Raw genomic sequence first — 19,141 nt, forward strand, 5'->3', positions numbered from 1 at the left:
TTTACCATTTTTCGCATCTATAAATCTATGTTATGAAAGTTACTTACTCTTTTTTCTAAAGGTCACTTACTTCTTTTCAAAATCTGATATTCCACAGGGGTTTCGATCATTCAAATATACAAGTACTGGAACCACAAATGAAGAACTCCAAAATGTATTAAACATTTCCCTTCACTTTTAAAGTAAATGCTTGCTGAAAGTTTTTCTCTTTTCAATTTATGATTTTGTTCAAAATACTGCAATGTTATTACTACTTTTTATTTACAACTAATTTCTACTCTTTTACTTTGTTTCAGGTGTCTTCAAAGATAAAATCCATTTGACATCACATGTGAATGAATATCTATTCAACCAATTTTCTTTTTTTCTCAAGAATTATTTTACTTGGAACATTGTTTAGTACTTTTTTATTCCTACACTACAAGTGATGAACAAACATTTACTTTACAAATTCATGTCTTGTCTGCAAAATTGATTCAGAGTATATTTTTTCCCCATGAAAAATGTTCAAAATTTACTATCTAGGTTAGAATTACCCTTTCCAGAAAATAAAGGAACATAGCAATTATTTTAGTGTCAAGAGAAATCATTCCGACTCTCATTAACAAGGTGTTGAAACTGGGAATTTGTCATCACTGAAAATAACAAGGAGAGCCCCCGGAATATCACATCTTTTGTTCGCAGATGGCACATTATTGTTCTTCAAGGCTGATACTGATGAAGCCAACCATATTAGGAGCATTTTGGATGTTTATTCGGCTGCTACAGGACAACTTCTAAACCCTTCCAAATGCTCTATGCTATTCGGAAGTTCCTTCCCTACTGGGTCTTTGGAAAGCGTTAAGCAAGCGCTGCAGGTTACTGCATCTGGTTTTGAGGAAAAGTACTTGGGCCTACCAACCCCAGATGGTAGGATGTCAAAAGGGAATTTCCAAAATTTACAAGTTAAAATGACAAACCACCTATTTGCGTATGATGGCCATCCTACACAGGCTGGAAAAGAGATTCTTATTAGAGCGATTGCTCAATCTATCCTGACCTACATCATGAGTGTATTCAAACTCCCCATGGAGCTTTGCGACGACCTAAATCGCCTAATCCGCAACTATTGGGGTGCAGAGAAGGGAAAGAGAAAGACTCATTGGCATGCATGGCATAAAATTACTCGGCCAAAGAAACAAGGTGGCATGGGGTTCAAAGATTTTCGCTTGTTCAACCAAGCTTTGTTGGCACGCCAAGCCTGGAGGATTCTAGAGTTTCCAGATACTTTGTGTGTTAGGTTACTTAAAGCTAAATACTTCCCAAATGGACGCCTCTTGGATACTGTGTTTTCTGGCAACACATCGCCTACTTGGCAAGCGATTGTCCATGGGCTAGATCTCTTGAAAAAGGCATGGTATGGAGGATTGGGACGGGCCAAAATGTTCGTATCTGGGGGGATCGATGGATTGTTAGGGAGCCATCTGGTGGCCTTATTTATTTACGAGGGAGGTGCCGCCTCAAATGGGTCTCGGAGCTCATAAACCTCCATGGTAATTGGGACATGGATAAACTAACAAAGTTTTTTCTCCCAGTGGATATTGTGGAAATTCTGAAAATCCGTTTGTTTACTCGCTTTGGGGAGGATTTCTTGGCATGGGCGCCTGAAAAGAATGGTGTGTTCTCTGTCTGGAGTGCATACAAACTTGCTAGTGATGAGTTGATGAACCCACGGGGACACTCCTCCAGCGTCAGATCAGATGGTACATGGGAGTGCTGGAACCACATACGGCAAAGTACGGCTCCACCAAAAGTTTAGAGTTTTGCGTGGAGATTGGCCACGGACTCATTTGCAAACTAGACTAACAAAGTCAAAAGGAAACTAGAGGTGTCACTGTTATGTCCATGTTTTCTGCAGTTGTAATCATGCTAGGGTGCTATGGAAGCTGATGGCAAAGGAGTGGAAGCTCCCATCTAGATCATTGTAAAGCCGGTCGGCTCTGATTGGTTTATCAATCTCTTGTCTGAACTGAATGATGAAGGCAGAGTGCATGTGATTATGTTGTTCTAGAGAATCTGGTTCGTTCGTAATGAGATTGTTCACCACAAGCAGCCACCTCCAATGGATGTGTCAGTGCGGTTTTTGTCTAGTTACCTGTCCTCACTTTATAACATCAAAGTCGAACCACACTCCAATCCTATCAAAGGGAAGGTCGTCGTGGATACATGTTTTAATCCAATACGGCCTTTTGGCTGCTCTGTGGATGGGTTGGTTGAGGCCCTTTGGGCTAAACCGGACATTGGTAGAGTGAAACTAAACACAGATGCTTTGGTGGCTGGCGGGGAAACATGATCTGGTATGATTCTAAGGGATCATGAGGGTTTCATTGTCTTCACTTCATGCGGACACATATAGGGATGCAGTGATGTTCTGGAAGCCGAGCTCCTGGCCTTGCAAGAGGGTATTTTGTTGGCGTTGCAATGGAGCAACTTACCCTTGGATATTGAGTCAGATTGTCTGGAAGCGGTCAAGATGATAACCGGATGCAGCAGCAACAAGTCTAAGTATGCTTTTATTATAAGAGAGATCTCCAGTAGTTTGGGGGAACGAAGTTCTTGCATTGCTCATACTCGTCGGAGTTGTAATAGGGCTAGTCATTCCTTGGCTAACTTTGATAGGTTGCATCACCGAACTGTTGTTTGGCTAGGCTCTGGTCCAGAGGAAGTCCTAGAAATTGTTGGACGAGATTGTAACCTGTAAACCTAAGTGAGTAATGCAAGGACTTTATATCGCAAAAAAAGAGAAATCATTCCCGCAAAAATAATTGAAGTAGAAACCAATTCGCAGAAACAGTCGAACTAGAAAACGGTTCGCAGAAACAGTCCAACAAGAAAACGGTTCGCAGAAACAGTTTCAAACGAATGACCGCATCAACGAATGGGCCGACGGAGAAATGGCCCAGCGAATTTTGCTGCAGGCGCCGGTTACCCTAGATGGCGCCGAAGGCACTGACTAGGGGCTCCCATCATCGAGCATGTCACGTAACAGTAGGATGCTGCTAGTTCTATATATTCTCTGACTATTAAGTGGGTTGCACTCCATGCAGTCCATTTTGCATTGTGTTTTTTCCAGGAATTTAGTGTGTTATAAATAATATATATGTATATATAAATAAAATAATTTATAAAATCATATATTGATTTAACATTTATCCATATAATAAATTATGAATTACAAAACTCTTCATGCGATAATTTGCATATTGAATAAAAACACATATATTCAGTAAATGCTTATATAAGTTTAAAATTGTTCACAATATTAACAATATAAATGTAATATATAAAAATGTTCATGTTTTTACGTCATGGAAGTGGATAATTCCGTGATAATAATTTTGGTATTGTCATGGAACACTTGTACAACAACACAGGTATGACTATCTTGATTCTGTCATAAAATTGTCATGAATATACGTGCATGACAGAAAACGTGACATACTATGACAAACACGTATCATCATGAAAGTGGCTTTTTTTGTAGTGAGACAACGACAGCAACAACGACTGCGGCAGACCCGACCCAACGATCGAAGGGTTGAGTAGAAGTGATTGGAAGAGACTCGCCGAAGAGTCGGATGGCGACTAGGTTTTGAACATTCAATTTAGTTTTAGTAAGTTTTATGTAAAATATTTTGAATTGGCACCAAATTTAGTTTTAGTTAAGTTCTACTCCCTCTGTTCCTAAATATAAGACCTTTTGAGATTTCAATACGGACTAGAAACAGTGCAAAATGAGTGAATCTACACTCTAAAATGCGTCTACATAGATTCGTATGTAGTCCGACTGAAATCTCTAAAATATCTTATATTTAGAAACGGCATGAGTATGTAGTAGCTTGAGCCTTTCAAGTGTCAAATATTTTGAATTTGCACTAAATTTCGAATTTGCTTCATTAAGTTTTGGGGTTCAGTTAGAAACGCCAAAAATTAGAGTAGTAAAATTACTCTACTAAAGTATACTCAATCGTTTACTCTAAATTTTTAAGGGGTTGGCCAGACTTGCTCTAAGATGCCAATCTCTCATTGAAGTGTGGCATATCCCCGCAAAAGAAGAACAAAGATGATGACTTGGTTCCACTTGTCAACTCGTATTTAACAAATCTATTCTAGTGCAGTGATGTGAGCCATTTTTTGTTGGCTGTTGAGTAAAGCGATCCATCGATAGCTCAAGTGCAACGTTCAAGGTCTATAAATAAGTGAAAGTCACACTCTCACATATTCCCTCGGCAGCTTAAAACATGTCATAGAATAGATTGGTATCGTTTGTGCAACGGCCTTGATTAAGACCTCCTTCCTTGCATATGTCAACAGCTTCTCCATCCACCCTCTGACTTTTTTCCATACACTATCCCTCAAATATTTAAATGTGCCGTTTTTAGAATGTCCCACATCGGTTGCCATGCCCAAATACATCTCACTAATTAAGTTGCTTATTGTAAACATTGAGAGAAGCTTTTATACTATCTCTGGTTGTTTCCGGGCATCCCTTACTAAAGAAGATTGATGATTTGTCATTGTTCACCCTCTAACCTGAAGCATTGCAATAGACTTCCAACAAGTTTGACACAGGACCGTCCTTCATTACTCGCCTTGAACAACAGCAAGCTATCATTAGCAAAGAGAAGGTGGTTGACACCCGGAGCTATCGGCGCCACTTTAACTCCCACAAAACTAGATGACTAAGAACTAGATTTCCAAAGGCACGAAAGGCCCTCTGGGTGCGATCAAAAGAAGATAGCAGGCGATTGGGTCTCCGTGCCAAATCCCTCTTGTAGGTTTAAACTCTCAAGTTTCTCTTCATTGAAAAGCACCGAGAATGAAACCGATTTAATCATAACCATTAGTTTATTGATCCATGTTTGTGCAAAGCCCAACTTACCCAAGATTGCATCTAGATACGTCCACTCAAGTCTGTCATAAGCTTTCATCATATTCATGTTTAGAGCATAATCACTACTCCCTCCGTCCGAAAATACTTGTCCTCGAAATGGTTGTATCTAGACTTATTTTAGTTATAGATACATTCATTTTATTTATTTTTAGAACAAGTATTTTGGGACGGAGAGAGTATTAGACTTGTTCTTACACCTCTTGTAAAATGTGAACATTCATAAGCGCTGATTATATTGTCGCTAATTAGCCTCCGAGAGACAGGCTAGAGATGTCCGTACAATTAGTACAGTGATGCGGGACATTTTTTTTATCTTTGAACCCTGACTTTAAACAATTAATGTTGTCTTGCCGAAAACGTTTATATAATTAAAATTTTGAGTTCGCAGTTGGGTAAAGCGACCGATCGATAGCTCAAGTGCTCAACCTTTAATAAGGTCTATGTACTCCTCCTCAGACATCAGCTAGCCATGCAATGATGCAAGACGTGATCCTCCTCTTGCTGTCCATGGCGCTCCTCGTCGTCGTCAGCAGCCTGCTCCCGCGTGCACCGCCGTTCAAGGAAATGCAAGCCCGCCTCGCCGCCGCCAAGTGGGCTCTCGTACGGGACTTCTCCGCTGCCTTGCGGCGGGACGTTGTCGTCACAGACCGTGTGACCGCGCACCACCTCCTCGTCCGCGGCGGCGCCGGGGGCGCGTTCTGCAACCGCCCGCCGACGAGCGCTGCCAGCTCCGTCCTCTCGCGGCAGCGACACCACAACATAGGCTCGGCGCCCTACGGCGCGCTCTGGCGCGGCATCCGCCGCAACCTCGTCTCGGAGGTCTTCCACCCGTCGCGCCTCCGTGTCTACGCCCCCGCCCGCCGCCGGGCGCTCTGCGGTCTCGTCGCGGACCTCCAGGAACAGTGCAAGTCATCTAAAGATGGCTTAGTCCTCGCGGCCGAGAGCATGCACGCTGCTCTGTTCGGCCTCAGCGCCGCCATGTGCTTCGGCGACGGCGTCGACTCGCGCCTCGTCCACGCCATGGCCGATGGCATGGAGGACCTCATCCGATCCCTCGTTGGGCTGCGTGTCTTCGCCGCACTCCCGGCGTTGACCGAGCTAATCTACCGCGAGCGGTGGAACAAGCTGGTCGCGCTCCGGCGGCAGCAGGAGGAGATGTACCTCCCACTCATCAATGCCCGGCGCGACCTGCTGCGTCGCCCGTCCGGCGAAGCCCCAACATATGTGGACACGCTCATCGACCTCCTCGTCCCAAACGACGATAACTCCTCCGGTAGTGTCAATGCTCCCAAGCAAAGGCTAGCAGACGGCGAGTTCGTGGGACTCTGCTCGGAGTTTCTTGGCGCCGGCACGGAGCCGGCGGCAGCGGCGCTACAGTGGACCATGGCGAACTTGGTGAAGCACGTGGACGTGCAGGAGGCCGTCCGGAGCGAGATCGACGCCGTCGTCGGAGCGGACGCGGAGGAGGTGAGCGAGGAAGACCTTGGCAAGCTGGAGTACCTCAACGCTGTGCTCATGGAGGCGCTGCGCCTGCACCCCACAGTGCCGTCGGTGGCTAGGCAGGTGAGCAACTAACTGCTCTCCAATTCTAAATCCAAAAACTATAGTTAGTCAGTCGAAGTCACACACACGTACGTCCTTAATATTCTCTCGCTGACAAGGTGATAATTAGAAGTAGTAAATTTTTATCTAACCCTATTTTGATCTGTCTAGAGCACATTTAGATGTGCCATATTTATTGTGCATCTAAGCGACTCGATAAAGAAATCGGCTACTTGTTAGTTGACTGAAAACATATTTTGGGTCAGTCGACTGACCAAAAATGTGTTTCAGTCGAGTCCAGTTCAGGCAAGTGCTATGGCAATGCATATATCCAGTTGGTCCACAGTTAATTAGTTTATCCACCTGCATTTTGAATGGCCATGCACGTACACATTTCAGCACATCACTACCGGAATAGGGTGCTACCCCGACGGCCAATAGAATGCCGACGGCCCCCGTCGGCCTATTCGGAGCTATGCCGACAGTCAGGCCCTGGCCATGCATCATTAATGCTGCTTTTTAGGGGTATCAATAATGCTGCTCCAACTGAATCACCACCATCAGCATGATAGATGCATGCAACACGTCCCCCCAAATATCGGATGTACATATCCATGTTTGGTTCATAGTTAGTATTTTCCCCACACTTTTTTTACTCAGTAAGATTCTTGTTGCGGAAAATAAGGCCACTTGTCATACACAAAAAATATATGGCAAATTTCTCATAGGCAAGTCAAAGTCTGGCTAACAATTTAAGCACCTAACCTAAGGCAAGTTTGGCTAAAATAGTGTCGCAAACTATGAGACCGACTATTGGTTTTAACTAGCATGATTTAAATTACTATGAGTTGTAAACCCGATAACCAAAAGTAGAAAAAGAGGCGGTCACCTCAAACTGTAATAATTGTGTTGTTGTTACCTTAAAATATATGAATAAAAATAGTGGCATTAGTCTTACCTTAAAAACATATAAATCAAATAATGACAAAATTTGCATACAATTTATACAGAAATTGCATTTTTTGTAATATGCAAGAATAAGTGTATAATGGTGGAAGTTTCGCAGAAAAGAAGATTCCTAAGAAGGAATAATTTTGTGGAATCGGTATTACCATTAAAAAGAAAGGAAAATATAAAAAATAAATCAATTATTGACAAAACTTACACAAATTACACATAAGGGTTTTGCAAAAAAAAATTGCACAAATTTTACACACAAATTGTGCTTTTTATAATACCAAAGGATGACCATATAATAGTGGAACGATATTGGTATTACCGTTAAAGGAAGAAAATGAAATAAAATTAAAATTAAAATGAAAACAAAATAATAAATTTTTCTAGGGAAGAATAAAACCCTTTAAAAAGAAAGAAAATAAAAATCATAAACAAAATAATGAAATTTTATAGGGTAGATTAAAACCCTCTAAGAAGAAAGAAACAAAAACAAAAATAAAATAATGAAATTTTCTAGGGAAAAATGAAACCCTTGTAAGAAGAAAGAAAATAAAAAACAAAAACAAAATAATGAAGTTTCCTATGGAATAATGAAACCCTTTAAGAAAAAATACATAAACTTAAAGTAAAACTAAATGTTGAAGTTTTGTATATAAGATGAAATCCTTTAAGAAGAAAGAAAATATAAAAACAAAAACAAAAACAAAATAATGAATTTTTCTAGGGGAAAATGTAACCCTTTAAGAAGAAAGAAAAAATAACTTGCACCCAAGTATGCCCTAAAATTGCACTTTTGTAATATGCAAAAAATAAACATATATAGTGCAAGTTTTTGTTTTACTATAATTTACACACATGGTGTATCATACTTGCATATATACTTACTTACAAACATAAAAATAAAAATAAATTTTTCTAAGAAGTAATCAAGTATAGTGGCATTTGTACCACCTTTTAAGAAGAAAGAAAGTAAAAATAATAATAATAATACAATTTGCACAAAATTTACACATAAATTACACTTTTTTAGTTATGTAAGAATAAACATATAATAGTGAATTTTACATAAAAACAAAGTTTGAAACAAGGAACGAATTAGTGGCATTTGTATCGTCCTTAAAAACAAGAAATGAATTAAAAACTAAACATAATAAAACGAATAAAGTGTTCTAAGAGATTGTAAATTAGTGACATTGGTGTTACTCTTAAGCAGAAAGAAAGAAAACTTGCACACAACTTTGTAGTCTATGCGATTCACTTTTCCGGCTATTCTTTTCGAAACTGCCCATAGTCTACCGCTTTACATGGCACCACTTTTCAAATATTTTTTTTTGCTGACAAGGTGATGCCCGACGACCATGTCTTTCTGGATGGTCGTCGTGTCGTGGCGGGGACGATAGTGCAGTTCCCACTGGAGCGTCTGGCGCGGGACGAGACGGTGTGGGCCGAGCCTAACAAGTTTTTGCCGGAGAGGTTCCTTGCCGGCGGCGGGGGCAAGGGTGTGAGCCTGGTAGCGGCAGCAGGAAGCGCCGGGGAGATCAAGATGATGCCGTTCGGGGCTGGCAGGAGGATGTGCCCCGGCATGGGTGTGGCGATGCTCCACCTTGGATACTTCGTGGCAAACCTCGTGAGGGAATTCGAGTGGATGGAGGCAGAAGGCGACCTGGCTGTCGACCTCGAGCCGCAGGTCGGGTTCTTGAACATCATGAAACGACCACTCCATGCTCGGCTCGCGCTGCGGAATAAGGGGATTGAACTTCTGGAGCTAGCTTCTTCGGACCCATAAACAACAGTGAAGAGAAGCACTAAGAAACCATGGTCTATCTTTTCTGGCTTTTATTATCTAAATTTGTTGTCTAAATTGTTTGATCAAAATTCTATAATACCTGACTGTAATTGTAATTGTGTCCCATCGTAAGTCTGCGGCACTAAGGGTCATCCGTTGTTGAACTGTATTTATACTGAACATGTTTTATAATCAACTGGGTAAAGTTGGTTAGCCAAGGAGTAGTTACTTTATGGGACCTTGCTACACGTCATCCGGTCGATCTGACAAACATCTGCCGGGTCGCAAGCCATTGGATCTTCATGTAGCCCTCAGATGAGAATGCCACCATCACAACATGGATGGTGTTCCCGCAAAAAAAAAGACATGGACGATGATGTCGTTGCTCATCGCAACACGGGCCATGTTGCGGTCTCCTATTGAAACATTGACGATGTTGCTCTCGCGCATCACAACACGGATGTTGGTGCGGTCACCTATTAGAACATGGATGACATTGTGTGGTCGCCCTTTCCAAACGTGAACAACGTTTACAATTGCTCATTGCAACACAATGGACGTTGTGATCATCCATTGCAACGCTGGTGATGTTGCGAACACCTCGCCATGGGCAACATGCACCCCTCCTAAGCAAATGTCGCTGGGTACCTCGCCGTCACTGATCCACAACCCATTGTCGCAGTAGATGTCATCGGGGCACCCCGTCGTTGCAGCAGCATACGCGCCCCACGGCACCGACAACTGTCTCCTTTGTAGCACTAGCCATGGGGCCATGAATAAGGTGCCTCCCTTCTTCTCATCTGCTTCGGGAGCCATGTTTTTTTTCTTGCGGGTCGCTTCGGGAGCCACGTTGTTGGGCAATGGGCTGGGAAAGGGGCACCCATGCATGGTTCCTGGCTCCGAAGTGTTCAAGATCGACAGAACAAATGATCAAACTATCTCTTTGCATTAGATGAAGTGCTATATATAGCACTGGAACAAGCCTTTACAAAGGGGGTGTCGGTTCAGACAGAACCGACGCAACGGTTGGAGAAGTAACCATCGACTGTTAATACAAGAAGGGATTAATCCCTTAATTACTATATTAATTAATCTTAACGCTCCCCCTAATCCATGCTTGTCTAGGTAGCATCATCATCTTGAAAGAAACTCTGAAACTCCTCCAAAAACCCTATGGGAAAAATACGAGGAATATAGAGTTTGATATGTTGCCAAAACTCCTTCAAACCCAATGGGATAATAAGGAGAAAATAATGCAACATATAATGGTTATTGTCTCTTTTAACTCAATACGAGAAAACACATAGAGTTCAGAGGTCAATAAATATGTCGTATATACTTTCCCAAAAACCCCGGTGGGGAAAACAGAAAGTATGACATATGATCTCATGTTGATATTACCTCATTAAAAACCTTTATGAGAACCTGTATAGTAAACTCATGAAGGGAAAAAGAGTATAATATCATGCATTGAACAGGAACAATTTAGGAAGATACTCCCCCTGATTCTTGCATATTCCGAAGTCGTCATATACCAATTCCATTTACACATTCCTGGAATATAAAAGTTGGTAGAGACTTGGTGAACAAATCAGTTGCATGATTTGACTTGCAAGATATGCAATATAGTGATATTGCTTATTATGTAACCTGTTTGCATCCGGGCAACACAAGAAACATTATCGTTGAGATAATGGTTGGTGGATGTAGCCACGAGGTCTGTTTCAAAGACTCTTCATGAGAGGGCTACCACACCTAGTAGGAACACTATGCTTGTCTATGATCTAACATAGTGGAGATCTAATCGATGTATCCAATGATATCGGTGTTCACATTTCTCTAAAACTGAAAAACCAGGACAAGATGTTTGATGCCTTGGAGATATCGAAAGATATTCTTGAGTACCAACCAATTGTGTTTGGTGGATCCAACGGCATTATGGAACATTGAGTCTCAATATCTCATTTCCATCATCTCTTGGTCTAAATAGGTCTTTCTCTACGTCTAGAGAATGAACTACCATGAGAGTTATGGATGGATAAGATTTGTCCACAATGAATTTCTTCAATATATTTTGGATATAGACAACATAGTATACCATAATGTATGAATGAAGGTGCTCAAGTTGTAGTAACGAGCGGTATCTTGGTTTACCCAAATCCTTCATTTTAAACTCCGTCATTTAGATGATTACATGTGTCGTCATTGCAGACACACAAACATGGATAATCATCATTGTAGGAGTAATCCTTGTGAATAAGGAACTCACTACGTCGGTTGTACCAAATGTACCGACGATAATAATAAGTCATATGGTGACTTATTGATTTTACACAATATATGTTGCATTTTGTACGTCGACTCAGAGTTGAGGTTCCGCCGGAAACCGTCTATATCTGAATCTAGTGATCTACATGGATATGTAATCACTACATCTATCAATTGCAGAGATAGATAATTTTGAACTGCCAATGATATAAGTTATCGGAATGAGATTCCACCTCTGGAGAATAGTTGGGTATCTGCGTGAACCCTTGTGCTACAATACTTGCTCTTTGTTTCACCACCTTGTTGTTCTCAATTCTGTTCCCAGAAGAAAACTGGTGTAGGTATTGCTTATGAATACCTTCCCATTATTGAGCAAGATCATTTCTACCTAGATTATACCCTTTGCTTGAGTTCAGTCCGAGTGTTTTTCACACTTTGCCATGGCCATGGTCTTTGGATCTGAATCATTTGAAAGGTTTTTGCAATCTAATTGAGAAATGTATGTCGACAATTGTAGATAGCCGGTTATATGATTCTCCAGAATCTATATATCAATATATAGTTGATGGAAATATCGTTACCCATGTTGACTGCTCGCGATTTCCCAATGCGATTGAGTCGGGTATTCCGATGTCCCGGTCATTGTGTGCACTATGACCTGGGTTGGTGGAGGTTTCCCATCCACTGGGTGTATACTACCATTAAGTGTCTGTCAACGTAAAGTTGACTTGCATTTACTGATTCATAGGCCTTGATATCCGTGCTTGCGAGAAGCTGAATCCTGATGTACTATTGCCGTACTTCTCCCCTGTTGCTTTGAACGGGGAGTTGAGTGGTTTTAGTTGGTACCTCCACTCTTTCCGGCATATTTTTCAGGATTGTAGGATTGTATGACACCTTTATAGTCAGTAAATGAATCTGGCAGGGTTATTTGCAATGTGTTACAAATCTTCTGAACGCATGGTTCAGATCTTTGAGTACGTGGATTTGAGGCAGAAATGTGTTGAACATTCCACTAATTCCTGGCATTCTTTATGGTACCTGATCTCCCCCTAATGCTTGGAAATGTTCCTCATTGAATTAGCATACTGGCCTTAAATAACTCCCCATGCGAGGGGCATGAGGTATTGACGGAAGTACAGTTATTCCTCGCATATATCCCAACTATATGTTGAGGGGCCAATGATGTATGTCGGGTGGTGATATCGGTATGCAACCGAATTACCGCAGATAGGAAATACTTGGTAGATATCCACATATCAAAGATAGAGGGGAATAATATTATGCAGTTATGTCATGAGCGTGTAAAAACTGCATGACTCCAAAGTAAAGTTGGCAAGTTGCAATTCCAAAGTAAAGATAATGCAATGAGCTTAACTCTTTGGATAGGATTCTACCAAACCATTTTGAGTCTAGACCTTAGGACAAATTGCTAAACTCAATCCAAGGGCCATAGAGAAGGCACTCAAGGAGAATTCTGCAATGTTATCCATTCGATTTGCTTGAAATTGATGTCAGGATAATGAGCCAATGGTTTCGTATGAATAAAGCACACACTTAAGACCATCGTGTAGATATGTCTTTTAGAACCATGAAATACCTGAATAGTCTAGTCAATGGATGGGAAGAGCCACTTACCTTAACTTGATGCATTCAAGGAGTCTGAGTGGTTCAGCGTAGTCTTTAAGATGTGCGGGCCTTAAAATTAGCTTCCCTGTGTCACTTGTAGTGCACATAAAATCCAAATGGTGTTGGAATTTAGCATCATAATAATCATAAACTATTGGAATTGCTGATAGTTTTAGTTTCAACCCAATGTCTCGATGACCCAGGTGAGTATGCCAAGTTTTTCATGTACAAGACATTTTGGAAAACTATCTTGGGCGCAACATGTGCTACGGGTTTTGTAGTATGTGTAGTACAATCCATATGATACATAGAAAATGTGCTTGCCATATCCATTGCATATGGTAAAGAGAATGTATTTCTCTTTCTTGTCAGCATAAATCTCGCAATGGAAACCATTTTGACAAATCTCTCTATAGCTTAGTAGGGTACGAGTTAAACTTGGGAAGCAATGAAGCATCCTGGCGTTACTCGAGTACCATAGGGATAGTAAATATGACTCGAGTTGAGCTAACAAATACCTCATCGCGTCTAGCGATTTTAAAATATCTCCTTTCTCTCAATGAGAGTGGAAACATTGGACTTCCCTGAGTATAGAGTTTGTGGTGCATATGCCCACAAGGCACATATCATTTTTCATCGGATTGACTCCCGTAGAAATCTATATATAGACATGAAGATTCTCAAGAAAATCACTATCGGATATATAGAATACATACAAATGAATTTGTATCGAAGTGCTGATATAGTATATTGTGATATATAATATATGATGACAACAATAATCATGTTCTTATTAGAACATCATAAATGGACATAAAAAAATAGACCACTAAGGAGACTAAGGGACTAAATGTATAGTCTCCAAGCATGTCGGTTGATGCATATTCAACCATCATGCTCTCCATGCTCGTAGGGTCTCGTGACAGCTTGATGGTGTCACGTTGAGGGTTTGAAGTGAGTTTCAAACCATTACTCTTGAGGTCCTTTGCATCCTGGTGGCGTGGATTGGATTGCACGCGCTATCCCATGGGATGCAAGACTGATCTTGATGTCTATGACCCGCTTAAGTAAGTTGTGGCCATTGAGGGCAAGAGCCTCAAATTGTTAGCCATCGATTACTTATAGAGGCAAGTCAGAGATAATTAATTTACAAGAAGTAAATTAAAAACCATCATGGCTTTGTAATAAGAATGCAAAATTTTGACTCAAGTGTATAACTTGAAAATGCTCAACCTCAATTGTGGGAACATAACACATTGAAGATCATCCAGATCTCATAGTAATAGAGATTTTCTGCACACGGGCAGTAGATCCAACTCATTACCATGTGTTTTCCTAATATAATAAGGGAGATGTTATTGTAAAAAAATTACAAGTTCGTTGTGCAGGAGAAATCAATCTCGACCGCTGTGACATGTTCATGAAGAATGACAATGTGGTAAACACATAGAACATATTATCTCCGGTGAAAAACCGATAATTTATTTATATTACAGATTGCGTAATATAAATACATCTTAATGTTGCAAAATTAATAGATTTTAAGAAAGGCGACTCGAAATCATTAGTGTGAATCTCAAAATGCTAAGGATGACACCTTAAATTATGCATATGTATTTGCAAGAAATTGAAAATCTCAATTGCAAATAGACATATTAATCTCGACATGTGGTTAACATGGAAATAAATACATCATAGAAATACTCTGGAATACCTCGTACTCAACAGAGAAACAGTACTGCAGAGGTACTGAATTTATCTTTGCAAGAGATGAAGTGCTATATATAGCACTGGAACAAGCCTTTACAAAGGGGGTGTCGGTTCAGACAAAACCGACACGGTTGGAGAAGTAACCGTCAACGGTTAATACAAGCAGGGATTAGTCCCTTAATTACTATATTAATTAATCTTAACACGAAGGAAGAAGAAATAGCATCAAGGTGAGAGAGACAATAACTACATGTACATAGAGGATAACAAACGCCCCGGGAAATGATGTGGCTGTGCTCTCATGGCCAAAATCACTGCCTTGCTAACGAAGTTTAATACTCCCTCATTCCCAAAATATAAGGCACGGCTTGACTTTTCTAGTCTTTGTTGCATAACTTTAACTATGATTTTCATGTATTGTATATCTGTAAAATTAGTATATATACACATGAAATAAAATTATTTTGCAAGACAAATATGACAATGCCATTTATACATATTCAATCCATATACTTTGATATATATTAGTTGTCAAAGTCGTGCATCAAAAACCGTAAAAAGCCAGTCGCACCTTATATTTTGGGAAGGAGGGAGTACAAACTAACCCTATTTTAGAAAGTATTTCATGATCTGGCCCTTCTCTAAAATGCCATGACGTGTTACACTAGAAATGCAAGGGTCAATGGCGTTTCCCACTGGCACATGACCTTATCCTTCCTCGCCTACCATATGACATGGCGCAGTAGGAAACATCGTAGACCTCGGTGTTTTCTCCCTAATTTTTTGCGTTCAAGTCTTGTTCTTTCGAGTGCATTTTTTAGTCCTAGGTTGAACCCTGGTTCATCATTTTCATCGAAATTTCGGCCATATATCACGATTTGGTTTGATGTATAGATGCAAGTCCCCTCCCATTTGAGAGAGAAATGCATTGTATGTATAGATGCAAATCAATTTGAGAAGGTAGTTATTTTTCAGTTTGAACTAGGGAAACCATAATGCATTGTATGTGTAGGTCGGATCCTAAACTCAAGGTGATGCCCAAGTGTAGGAGTTCGAAGCAAAGAGGCTGCCATCAAAGGTGATCCTAAAATCAAGGTGATGCCCAAGGGCCGGATCCTACTACACTTGGCAGATTTTGAAGGCGAGTAATGACCGGATCTTCCGACAGGATTACATGCCGCTTGAAGACACCATTTTTCATATCGAAGACGAAGAGGTTCTTAGAATGAGAGAATTACCTTTTGCTAGAGTTGCTCAGGATGATGGCGTGGTTGATGTTTTTCCTTCCGGATCTGTCTAGGGCACATCTAGATGTGCTTTAGCAAAACTGTTTCCTTTTTCATCCAATTCTCCACACAAAGCCAAGTGTCTTCTTTTTTTGAGGGAAAAGCCGAGTGTAATTAGATCTTAGGCCCATAATTGGTTATCTTTTCTCTCCTTCTAATAGAAAGGACAGGGCTCTTGGTTACCTTTTCTAGAAACGACAGCAGTCTTGTCGCAGTTTCAAAAAAGAAAAAACTGCCAATGGCAAGTACGCGGGGAGAGCAGCAGAAAATTTATATCGTCCGAAGGCCCAGACTCAGCCGTGGCAGACTATTATTTGAAAGCGATCAGCGCACAAGACGAGGAACATGATCTAGCTCAGCTCCACATGGAGAATAGAACTAGACAGCATCTTGTTGATCAGAAAGCTCCATATGAACTTCGAGAATAGGAAAAGCAACGCGGCTAGAAAAACATAGTAGACCACAGTTACATAACCTGAGATCTGAAAGCGACGACTTGCAAAACCCAGTTTTCTCTGTAGGCTTTAGTCTGAGAGCCACACTTCTGTCGTGCTCGGGCATGGCCTGTTGTTCCCGAGCATCTATATTCAGACATATCAAATGTCCCTCGAGATCAAAATGCCAATTCCGCGAATTCTGTTAAACTCAACGTTATAAAACGTGCTGACCGATCAGGTCAAGCACACCCTTCTCTTTCTCACCTTTCGTTTTGACAACGTCCGAATTGCCAAACCAAAGAGAACATTTACCAAAAGAGTAACAAATACAGAAAATGGGCCAAAGCTGGTTATTGGGGATTCCTTTTTTCCCCTTTTTTTGAGAGTGGAGATTCCAATATATGACAACAACAGTGACAATGTATGATTTCTGCAAGCAGTTTATGGAAGTGAAACCACGAATACTAAATCACCATTCGGTTAAAAAGCACCATACCATGAATTATTCCATAAATTATCACAACAGATGATCCATAGATAATCACTACGCACACCAGATTCAGTTACCAAACACAAATTAACTGCAGTACTTAACAGAGCACCAGCTGCTCCATGCAGCTTAGAACAGCACATGGTGTTAACAGTAAGGGTTACATCATTACCTGCAAAAATCCACAGTATGGCACAACAATTATTAGACAACATAAACAGGTTTTCCATACCATAGTTAGCTAACAGTGTAATACCAAGACTACCTGCTTGGTTTTACATACCATAAGCAGAGTGGGCCCACAAGCCCTAGGCTATTCTTCTTCACCAAAAACGACGCGCATCTGCGCATAGAGGGCCTTTTCATAAAGTTCCCCTCCCAGGAAGAAACCAAAAGCAAGAGATGAAATAGTGAGCATTACCAACCGCCCGTTCCTTTTCAGCCCATTGATGATGTTCTCCCTATCAAAAGGATGTGCATAACACATAATGTTAGGATCGTTTGATACTTTCATTTGAGTACAAATCAAATAAGCTGTAGCGCCTCCAATTAATTACCTCTCAGCTTCAGCTTTAATTCTAGCTATCTCATCATCAATAATACTAGCTATCTTGCCATCTATCTCCACTCCCTCCTTTTTAAACTTTGCCAACAAATGATCAACCTCCTCCTTCCTAGCAACATCAGCTTTGGCTCCATTGCTGGATCCACCCTGGTAAGTTTAATAATTATGTAGATAATTATAATTGATATAATGATACATGAGTTAAAGCAGCTATTCATGCATGTTAGTGGCTGTTAACGAGAGATTATGCATTGCACGGCTAACAATAGTCCTTCTAGAATCCATACTATCAAACTTTCAAAAGTTTGGCCACTAGTATGTCTAAAGCTATCAATACTGACTATATGAAATTTATATTACTAGATTGGTTCTTGGACATGCTTTAGTACAAGAGTACATTAGAACATATACATTGATATACTACTCCCTCCGTTCCAATTTACTCGTCGTGGGTTTAGTTCAAATTTGAACTAAAACCACGACGAGTAAATCGGAACGGAGGAAGTAGAAGCTATATGCTAGAGGTCAAAATTACATTTCGACAACCACAAAAAGTCACCAAGGGAAAATAAAACATAAGGATCGCATACTCCTCTTCCCTCCAAGTAAATTGAGCGCCCATATATCATGGAATTAACGGTTCATATCATATCTACTGTGTACTCAATGTACCACAGATTGCTTCAGTACAACTAATTGTCACCACTTTTTCAAGCAAAAGCAACAAATTCAGCACATAATTTTAAGACAGGTCTCCTCCGCAAGCCGGCACATACTGTGCACATTTCAGTGGCAATATTCACCATCATTGGGTCGAAGTACAGAAACCCTCTCCTAACAAACGTCTGAAGTCTGAACTAGGAAAACATATATCTTTGTTATTGTCTGAGAAAAAAAGGCTAAGGCACATCATATAATTTGATTTGTTAGCATAAAACCGTTTCCGTTTGATGGGGTTAATTTGGTGCTGAACGTCAGAACAAGGCAGTCGGACAGCGAATTGCAGGCATACTGGGCGGATCGATCGAACGAGAGACAACTAGTAGTACCTGAGAGGTGGGAGGCAGAGAGTCCGCCGGCGGCGAATAACGGGGGCCCAGATCCTGCGGCGAAGTGCTGGAGGGAGAGCGCAGCGCCATGGCACCAGCACGCCGCAAGAATCCGGAGGAGGAGGGGGCGTCGGCTGAGGTTTGGGTGCTGTTTCTTGCTTCCTCGATCGATCCGTGGCCTCGTTTTGTTGTTTTTTTCCTCGTCTTTGTTGGGTTTTTATTTTATTTTTTTGAGTGGTTCGTCTTTGTTGGTGAGGGGGCAGCCGATAGGGGCGCTCATATGTTTCGCCTAGAGCGAGACGAGAGAAAGTATCGCTGAAGGCGAGCTCCATATTGGGCCAGCCCATCGCGCCGCTGGCCACAGGTCATATTCTTTTTTTTTCACGTTTTACGTTTTGTGTTTTCCTTTACTTTATTTATATTTCCATATATTCTATATTACGAAGACTACTTTACATGAAAATTTCAAAAAATGTTGATCAAGCATTT

General features: G+C 40.9%; 2 protein-coding genes across 7 annotated transcripts; one reads left to right on the forward strand and one right to left on the reverse strand.

Annotated features, from left to right (window-relative positions):
- The first annotated feature begins 5,410 nt into the window (after positions 1 to 5,410).
- LOC119338635 (cytochrome P450 89A2-like) lies at positions 5,411 to 9,218 on the forward strand. Its single transcript, XM_037610928.1, has 2 exons — positions 5,411 to 6,496; positions 8,775 to 9,218. Exons 1-2 carry the CDS (start codon positions 5,411 to 5,413, stop codon positions 9,216 to 9,218), a joined length of 1,530 nt encoding a protein of 509 aa, XP_037466825.1.
- Positions 9,219 to 17,010: 7,792 nt separating this feature from the next.
- On the reverse strand, positions 17,011 to 18,823 carry LOC119341398. Of its 6 annotated transcripts, none has more exons than XM_037613273.1 (5): positions 18,653 to 18,823; positions 17,596 to 17,750; positions 17,464 to 17,499; positions 17,322 to 17,381; positions 17,011 to 17,210 (listed from the first exon to the last, which is right to left on the reverse strand). In XM_037613273.1, the coding sequence occupies exons 1-5, from the start codon at positions 18,740 to 18,742 to the stop codon at positions 17,207 to 17,209; spliced, it is 345 nt and encodes a 114-aa protein (XP_037469170.1). In that variant the 5' UTR covers positions 18,743 to 18,823; the 3' UTR covers positions 17,011 to 17,206. The 6 variants fall into 6 exon arrangements, with proteins under 6 accessions (XP_037469170.1, XP_037469169.1, XP_037469172.1 ...); XM_037613272.1 differs by having other exon boundaries at positions 17,304 to 17,381; XM_037613275.1 differs by having other exon boundaries at positions 17,460 to 17,499.
- Between the last annotated feature and the right edge of the window lie 318 nt (positions 18,824 to 19,141).

Source organism: Triticum dicoccoides, chromosome 7B (genome assembly GCF_002162155.2).
Source record: "Triticum dicoccoides isolate Atlit2015 ecotype Zavitan chromosome 7B, WEW_v2.0, whole genome shotgun sequence".
Lineage (NCBI taxonomy): Eukaryota > Viridiplantae > Streptophyta > Magnoliopsida > Poales > Poaceae > Triticum > Triticum dicoccoides.